Consider the following 9,420-nt stretch of genomic DNA (forward strand, 5'->3'; position numbering starts at 1 on the left):
GCACCTAAAGGTGGGTGACGAGCACAGCTGTCCTACTGCTGGCACTGATTTATTTCATATTTTTTTTTAAAAGCAGTTCATTTATTGGAGTGCTCCAAGTAGACCTGCTTTTAAAAGAAGGAGGTCTGATTCCCAAAGGGTGGGTATTCAGTGTTCATTCTTCCTAGCTCCAAATCCAGCCCGTGGGGTGGGGCGTGGGTTAATTCAAAATCATCAGTGCCTATGGAAAGTCTTGACCACAGCCTTTGCCGCTTGCTTTGAAGTTTGCTGTTAACTGCCGGTTTCTTGTGCTCCCCAAAGTATATGGGCTTTTAGCTTTTTGTCTGTTCTTCCATGCCTTTCTTTGATCACTATTTGTTCAGCTCCTGAAAGCAGGAAATAATGAACCTATTTTATTAAAGCATTTGCTTCGTATTTGGGAGGGATAAATGAAGGACTTTCCTGCATGAATTTTCTAGCTTGGCTGTTGCAAGACACAACGTTCGATACAGGAGCAGATGCATCAGGAAGGAAATTGTGAGGGAACTCGTGTGGTGCTTGGGAACTCCATGTCTTCACTCCAGCTATGTGTGACCTACAAGCACAAGACAAGGTGTAGATCACCAAAACAGGTGACTGACAAGTCTGGAAGACGTGCATTTGTGGAGAAGGAGAAATAAGATTGGGAGTGTGAAACCTAATGCTCTCTGCATGTCTTGGCTCTACCTCCCCTATATATTTCTGTAAGAGAGTGTCAAGGAGAAAGAGGTGAGGGTTTAAATGAGACCTACTGCCATGTAAATACTATGCTGTTTCCAAGCGCTAGCCCAAAGCGAAGCTGGTTGCCTTGCAGCTCCTCCCAGGTGGCTGGAGTTGCTGAAGCCAAAGATAACTTCTTACGTTTTGGGGTTTTTTTTATGGCCTTATGTGCTTGGAGGTGCACACGGCTGAGGTCTGCAGCAAGGTCTGAAAGCTCTTTAAGTATCTAAGGCTTGGGCACCTCAAACAGCTTTTCCTAGCAGAACTTAACGAATTAATCCTGGACACTCGAGTGGTGTAAGGCGCCACACGCTACCAGGCCATTTTAAGTCACATTGAAGTTAATGAAAAGACTCCCACTGACTTCAGAGGGCGACACATCAAACTGTGCAGCACGGCAAAGCAGAAGTCTCAGCCACATGCTTCCTGTCCTTGGTTTTCAAACATCTCTATTGTGCTGTCCCTATTGAACAATTAAAAATGCTTTCTCACTTGCTGGAGGAATTGAATAAAAATTGGATCTGAAAACAAAGCCACAATGTAAATCATGGTGCAAACACGCTGAAGGGGATATCAAAGCTGTGTTCATCATCTGGGCAGTCAGAGCCAAGTGGAAACAATATTATTTTGTTGTTTATTATTATTATGTCTCAACTCCTTGGTTGAGACATCAATAATGAATTATGAGAAATCCTGGTTTCTTACCAGGAGTAAGAAAATCTTGCTGGCTAATTAAGCTCAAATGGACGTACATGGGTCTGCTTAGAGAGGGGCCTAAGTAGAAGTGCTATTTTCTTACTAGGATAGGATCAGTACTGAAGTTAGAAACTATTTGGAATTAAACTGCTTTTAGAGGCAAATAGGCTATTTGGTTTTGGTGGGTTTTTTGGCGGGGGGGGGGGGAATTGTTTTTTCCTGTAGAGCTATTTGCAGGGAAAGAGGTAGCTTGTGATCTGAATGCTCATAGTTTATTACCAATGAAATGTAGATTTGTAGCCACAGGGCTAGTTAGGCATCTCTATGGAAATGTACAGCTACGGGGTTTGTGCTCTGGTTGTAATCAGGGTTTTGAGAGTTTTCATTTTTCTTTGTATAGTCAAGGAGCATATACAAGAAGTCAGACTTTAGTATCCAATTCCAGGCTGCATTTGGAGAAAGGTCATGGGAAGAACAAAAACCCAGCATGCACTTCTCAGTAAATCACCCTGGGGTGAGACCCTCACAAGTGGTTGTTTTTCAGAGCAAAATGAGCTTGAGGCTCATTACAGATAGGCACGAAAACACCTCACTTTCTTCCTGCAGATAGACTCAGAATCGTGATCAAGAGGGGTTTTTTTGTTTAAAACTGTGATTTGAAGAAATGTAAAGCTTTCCAAGCACACACATACCTTGGTGCTGATGCTCCAGGTGGGAGCAGGATGCTGGACTACACAACCAGATTCCTCTGTACTTTCATGACCTCAGCTCCCATCGTGTGCTTCTTGGGCACCACTTCATTATTTTTATATGATAGTGATGCGTGAGAGTCCTGCCTGAGGCCGCCCTGGCCCCAGGGAGGATGCAGCCTGGGTGACGGGGGTTCTTCTGTTACACTTCTGATTGTGCTTGCTTGCTTTTCCAATACCAGGTTAGCGTGATCCCTGCAACAGCCTTTCAAAACAGACTTGAAAAATTTCCAAAATGCTTTATATATAAAGTGAATAAACAACTGCAGAGGAGTGGTGGGATTTTTGTTTTTCAGCAATCTTCCAACTGACAGATTTCTGCATGTAATTAAGGGCTGCATATTCAGTACAATTTCTTTTTTTTTTTTTTCGCCACTTCTGCCTATCTGTTGATTCTGCTAAGGGCTCCTTTTTATTAAGATTCAGGGAAAACCGAGGCTTTTTTTTTTCTGTGTATATGCACGTCTTTTACATTGGCTTTAAAAAGTACGGTTGTTGTGAGCATATTTAATGGCTCTTCTCAAAGAGATCTGGTAGGTTAGAAAGCAGATCCAATACGCTTACGTTATTAACAGCTGCAGAAGCAAGCACAGGAGAAATGACAGCAAAAAGGGAATTACTTTCCTAGTTACCAAAGAGCAGGGGAGAAAGCTGGGATTTATAGAAATCCATTGAAAAATTCACTGACTCTTTATGGAACAGGATTTAAGCTCTGCTTCTGCTCCTAACCCTCCAAGGACAAAACTCTTGACACAACCTTTCATATGAACACGATAAACTGTTTGCTGTGCCACATTATAGAAATGGCTTTTTTTGGTCAATGCTGCGTTTGCAAACTCCCAAGGAAAAGCTGTGATGCAGACAGGTTGTCATGTGCTGCATGAGCTAATATTAATGCCTGCTGTGACTTAGTCTCGCTACTCAGGTTTTTTCTGCTCTTTGTGTAACATCTGTCTGACGGAGCAATATCAGATTGTCATTGGCTTCCACTGCACCCTGTTTTCTGTCTGAGAAACAGTAATGAGAACAACCAAGGTGGTTGGTTTTTTTCTTCGAATTTTTGAATAAGGCCTGCTGTGCTTTTGCAAATTGCATCTTCATTAAAAGTATTTAAGAGCCATAGCTTTTCCTATCAGACAACTTGGCATCAGCTTTGAAAAGAAACATGTTATTCTAAAGCAGAAAACTAGATTAGAAAATTGCTTTTGCAGATAGAAACAAAGTCCTATCGGCTCATCTAATCCAGTTCTTTGGCACTGATGCAGAACAGCTTTCCGCAGGCATAATGCACGGCTGCCTCTGCCAGACGTACCAGCCTTGGCTGCTGCGCTTTCTCAGTACAGCTCACAGAACAAGCGCTGGGCCTGGCGTTTTGATCTTTCTGTGAACAAGCTGGCACATATCTCCATATAACGCTCCACTGTAACGTGGAAAAGTGTCCTACAGGAGTTCAGTTTAGAAAGGTCATCCTATATTTCATAGTGTCCCTTTTAAAAAAATAGCCTGAAAGTTTTTTTTTTTAAAGTGCATTTAACTAGCTAATACAGCAGGCATGCAGAACATAAGCTATCCAACCAACTATGAAACAAATGCTAGAATTAATTGCTTAACTGTCTTTGCATTAGGATAAAGCATATGGTTTTAAAATATCTTCAGTGAAGAACTGCTGAATATGTGAAACATCTACTATTGCCTTGTACTAAATTGAAAAGCAACTTCAAGTATAAAGGTTGGTGGGGTGATAGCCAAAGGCAAGCTGTCCTGCAACTCATTTTGTGAGACAATCTAGTTTTAAGGTTTGTGCGTACAAGTTTGACCCGGTAAGCACATGAAATAATTACCATCTCTGGAAACACAGGTTTTGTTCAAGCCAACTTCTTTGTAGTTCTTCAACTACGGAAAAGAATCCACACAGATACTTCCTACCCAGCAGCTGATATGCGAGTGCCAAAAGTTTAACTGTACCAAGCAGGTGCTTGGCAAGATCAAGACTTTGATCCTGTTCACAGCAGCATGCGTAAATTCTCACATCCGGTGCTTTCCGTGGGAATACTCATACATGTTTTACCTAAATGAAGGGCACTGCACCATCTGATTCCCTGTTTTTTATAATACAGCAGCCCCAGGGTTTTATAAGAATTGGGGTAGAGACCACAAGTTGACTTTAACTGTAGTGGAAAGCATACTCTACTAGCTCCAGAAGCTTACATGAGTAACGCCTCATTCTTACCAAACTTACTCATTTCCCTGCCACTGGAACCCTGAGCTTCAGTCCCATGTTTCTAACCCCTTGCCTGCCTAGTGCAAAACACTGAACTGATTACTTAATAGTACTCCTAACCTCAAAGTAACCAGCACAAGCAAATAGCAAGATCCAAGCATACACTTAACTCTATCCAGAAACTGTAGGAAGGCTACAGGGAAAGACTTCCTTTATTTCAACGTTTTTATGAAATGTAACAATTTTTCTACATGAACAAACTTTTTTTTTTTTGCTGGCAGAAGCATCTAAAAGTTCACAATACAGCTTCAAACACAGATTTAAAAAGAAGCATCCAAACTTTTAATTTAATCTCCAAATCTTGATTAAGTGGACTTCATCTTTCCTTTGTTTCCTTGAAAGAGATTTGTGGCTCGGGGCAGTATTTTCTCCAGAAGGTAAACATCTCTCAATGGTTGCACTACAGGTGGCTTTCATCCTTTACTGCCTGAAGTCCAGTTTCAGGTTTAGAATTAGAGATACGTTCCACGTGGCTTGCAGCGTGGCACTTTTTTCATCTCATTTCTCCAGCGGTGCATAATTCAAAAGCTTCTCAATCAGATCCACATGAGCTAGGAGCATTCTGCGGCAGCAGTATCTCTTCAAACCAAGGGCATCCAGGGCATCTCTATTAATGAACAACAATAAAAAAAAAAAAAAGAAGTGAGCCAGAACCACTTGTAAGTATTCCTAAGCAACATACTGATTACTTTGAGCTTAGTCATAGAGGAAAACTTGTTTGCAGTTCAAACTAAGAAATAGAAATTTAGCACGTGCTGTTAATGTTCTTTTCCATTTACTGCTGTTGACAGGGTGTTTGCCTGTTCTCTGGCCTGCAAGAGCTCACAATCTTCTGCTGAAGATGGCTAGTGACACAACTATCGAACTTTCAGAGGTATGTCTGCAGAACTCCCATAGGAACAGAACCGTAACAGGCTAACTCTTATGAACTTCCTCTTCTGAACTACCCCACTCGTGAGGGCATATTTGGTCATGAAAAAGCAAGGTTAAGTGAGATGCAAGTATTTTAGTTTTGGAAATAAAATTTTAATCTTCACAGCTGGAAAGAGACTTGAAATACGGTACATTTCTAACCTCAATTATTTAGTTACAGTAACTCAGTCTTCCTCTTACAAAACCCCAGTCTGTAGAAAAGAGAGGAGCTGATCTGGTTAAAAATCTCATCGATCAAGAGGTGTGAATGTAGTAACAGGAACACGGTTCTGAAACATGGGAAATCATCTCCACTCCTCTTAAAGTCCTGGACAGTCCATAATTACCTGTGCTGGCTACAGCTCCTGCTAGTTGTATGGTAGAAGGTAGCACGAAGGCACTACACAGTCTCCTGACGCAGGAATAAGGAATAGCATCTCTAAGCATTGTTATCCATGCTATTGTGAGCACTTCTAAGCACCGTTATAACACAACGTTTCTGTAAACTGAGGATGATACTTGCCTACTTCGCAAGATAAATTTGTGATCTAAGCCACGTTAAAAGGGTGAGAGATATACAGAAACTAAAATAACTCAAAATGCAAACTACCCCACATAGGGATGGGATGCTAATTCTGAGGAAGGCTAAAATCCTTTCCAGTTCCCATATAAGAAGGCATTCAGTTATACAACCTGTTCCCCACAATTATACAAATAAGGATGTGCAGACTGCTCAACAAGAAATTTGTGTTTTAGTCTTTCCACTTAATTCCTCCTGAGTGACTGCTCGAGATTCTTACGGTTGGGTAGAGAATGTATGAGTCATCCTAGCCTAAACCACTGCATGTGTCTTCAATGGCTATCGCTATCAGACCTCTTAAAGGTAAGTGACACCATCCAAGCTCTTTAGCACCAACCTAGTAACCACAAAGCCAGTCTGATACTCCTTCAGAATTTGACGCTCATGAAATATGACTGATCTCGGGTCTTTAGATCTATATGACGCAGTGCAACAATCCAGCATTTGCTTAAAACAAATGTAATTTCCTCAAACCTGTAATTCTGTAGGAAGAAGCTGATACTTTTTTATGGTACAAATGACTGAAAGGAAGCCTCTACATAAGCTGGACCGTGGTAAAAGGTTGTTTGGCTTCAAGCACTACAGCCTAACTGCATGGAGTCAAACTCCAGCAGCTTCTCTGATGACGTCAATTAGTCCTTGTACCTCTCAACAGTTCTTCAAGGGCTTAAATAGCAGGGCTATTCATTTTAGGACTAGCACTTGCAGAAGTTATTTAAGAGAAGTATATGAACAGTGTATTTTTTTTAGACAAATGTTTATAAATAATATCACATGCTATCTAAATTTTCCAAAACACTCGAGAACAAAAGCATCTAATGTCTGTTGATACATCAGTTTTAAGAGCTATCTGGAAAATTCTGAGCTTTCAAATGCAGTTATCAGAGATGCAAAATACTAACATTAATCACAACTTTAGAAGTCATACTATATATTTCAGCTAAAACAACTTCAGTTTTATTTCCCTTTTCTTCTCACTTCCAAGAACTTGTGGAAAAAGAACATTTTAAGGGACAAACAGAAAGGTGTGGGTCTTTTTTAACCACAAATTTTTAACAAATGATGTTTATTTCTTCCATTTTGTCCATCCATTTCTTAAGCTACCATTAATAGTGATTCTACAATTTATGTTTATTTCTACCATTTTGTCCATCCATTTCTTAAGCTACCATTAATAGTGATTCTAACACTGCACTGTAAGATTTTAACTGTTTGATATCTGTAAACTCTGCTTCTGATCTTACAATACCATAACTGCATTTGTTTAAACAGGCATCCCAGAATCATACCAGTGACCATAGCGATTGTTTTCAAGTGAGCATTTATCAATAACAATGTACATCTTCCTGTCCCATACAAAAACAGAGGAATAATGAAGACAGGAAAAATATTAAAATGTAATACTTGGAAAGTAAGTCAGAAGTGCTACCAGAATAGCTCTGATAAATTTCAGTATTAGTGAAAAACGATTAGCAACCCGTACTATTTTAATGCTTTTAATTACATAAATGAAAGAAAAAAATCATTTTTTTGTAGGAACTTTCCAAATACCTTTAGTTTAGCAACTGCAATATTCTACTCAGCTATGTTTGACAGGTTCTGGGATGTAAATGCACTCTAAAAAGGCCATTCACAGCAGTAATGAGATTTAGGAAGAGTACTGAATTATTTTCACTGGACAGTTTTTAATGAAACTGATAAATGGTGGGGGCGACAGGACATCTTTCCCCTGCAAACTCCACATCAAGCAGTGAGAAGCATAGAGAATAATCACAACTTCCTCTAAGTTTAGATGAGGCTCAAAAAACCAAAGCTTTCCTTCCCTGTTTTTTCTGTGCTCCACTGTTTAACATTTGACAAAATAGTATCCTAAACCATAATGTTTTCAGATTTACTTTACAGAAAAGGCAGTGAAATCTGCATTGTTAATATACATTCTTCTGACAGTTCATAGACATAAATCAATTTAAAAACCTATTAGTAACCCTAACCATTTGAATGCAAAGCAAATACTCTTTTCTTTCTACTTAACAGTTTCAACATCACTTCGGGAAGTCTCTCAAACTTCTAACATTTTTTTTTTTTCACTCCTTTGAATTGCAAACATCAGTGGGGTTTTTTTCTTCATACTTAAACTTGATGACAATGTAAATATTTCTCAAGAGTTACCTTCTCAAACCCTTCTGAAGTAGTCCCATCACAGCTAGACTACCGAACTATTAAAAGACAATTCTGGCTATGCAAAGCACGCACAGACTTCTTAAAATAGAATTGTTAGGACTATCGGTCAGGCACCTAGAGCAGTTAAACTTCCCCGTCCCCCCAGCAAACCAGTGCTTTCAAATAAGGTTAGCAATTCTGGGTAGCAAATATGAAATGCTTTTAAGAAAACAATGTATACCTCTTTTAGGTTAACAATGTTAGTTTCTTCTTACACTTGTAACTTCTTCTTTCTCTCCCCTTTAAAAAAACCACATTGGTGTCAAAGTTGACTGTACTTGTCAACTTGTTTTTTCCCTCCCATTCCATACAGAGTTAAATATTTGAGACTGTTTTGCATATAAAGGTTATGACTTGGCGACTTCCATACTACTACCCAGAAAGATTCAATAGGGAAATGAGTACTTTCTTATCTATTATAATTTCTAAGCTCTGGTTAAATAGTTAGCCTCAGAATGTATCTGTAGTTTTTAGCCTCTTTATGGCTACTTTGTAATGCCATGATCCTGCACTTATGCACTGTGCAATCTCATCTAAAATCTGAGTCAAAGAACATAGAGAAATAATACCCACCCTTCTGTATATTCTGCTTGCAGAAGGCCAAGATAGGCTTCCCACTTGTTTCCAACTATTTTGCCACATGTGAAACATCTGACTGGGATGATCATTTTTGCACTGTAGCTGTAACATTAAAAAATACAGTATCACATCTCTGCAAAATGACTAAATACCATATTCAAATATAAGAAAGGAAATTCAGAACTTGAACAAGTCTCAAACAGCAGCTCAACAGACTACGTGACAGTAAGTAAGAGAAGAGGCCGCGTTACGGAGGTGCTGAACTACAGAGGCGCAACGCGGCTTAGGTCGCGGTCCACCACTAACGGTCAGGCCCGGACCACCTCGCACGCGAGGCGTTTCCGAACAGGGCGGTGGGCAGCGGCGCTCTGCCGGGAGCTAGAGACCCGACACCCTCTGGCTGGGAAAACCGGCCAGCACCCAAGCCCGGGAGCGGGTTTTTGCCACATGGCCGGCAGAAACAGGCCTAGAGATGGCGTAAGAGGCGGTTGTAGGGCTGGGGGAGCTCGAGGCTGAGGCCTCGCTCGCCGGGCCAGGCCTCCCCGGAGGAGACCGGGCCCAGTTCGCCCGCGAACCCCACCCTAAGGCGGCGACGAAGCTCCCAGCCCCGCCGAAGCACTGAGGGGACCGTAGCCCCCTGAGGCGACTCCTACCGTAACGGCTTC

The 9,420-nt window shown here is 40.7% G+C and overlaps 1 protein-coding gene across 1 annotated transcript; it reads right to left on the reverse strand.

Annotated features, from left to right (window-relative positions):
• Nucleotides 1-4,598: 4,598 nt before the first annotated feature.
• Nucleotides 4,599-9,414, reverse strand: POLR2L (RNA polymerase II subunit L). Its single transcript, XM_019471200.1, has 3 exons — nt 9,409-9,414; nt 8,750-8,857; nt 4,599-5,071 (listed from the first exon to the last, which is right to left on the reverse strand). The coding sequence occupies exons 2-3, from the start codon at nt 8,842-8,844 to the stop codon at nt 4,963-4,965; spliced, it is 204 nt and encodes a 67-aa protein (XP_019326745.1). The 5' UTR covers nt 8,845-8,857; nt 9,409-9,414; the 3' UTR covers nt 4,599-4,962.
• Nucleotides 9,415-9,420: the final 6 nt, after the last annotated feature.

This window comes from Aptenodytes forsteri, unplaced genomic scaffold (assembly GCF_000699145.1).
Source record: "Aptenodytes forsteri isolate BGI_AS27 unplaced genomic scaffold, ASM69914v1 Scaffold17, whole genome shotgun sequence".
NCBI lineage: Eukaryota > Metazoa > Chordata > Aves > Sphenisciformes > Spheniscidae > Aptenodytes > Aptenodytes forsteri.

What these genes read in the sequence shown, in the direction of transcription:
- POLR2L (XM_019471200.1), bottom strand. Translation starts at nt 8,844, where the DNA reads ATGATCATCCCAGTCAGATGTTTCACATGTGGCAAAATAGTTGGAAAC. An exon ending in CAAGCAGAATATACAGAAGG is followed by an intron (nt 5,072 to 8,749) that starts GTGGGTATTATT and finishes GTTCATTAATAG; the next exon opens with AGATGCCCTGGATGCCCTTG.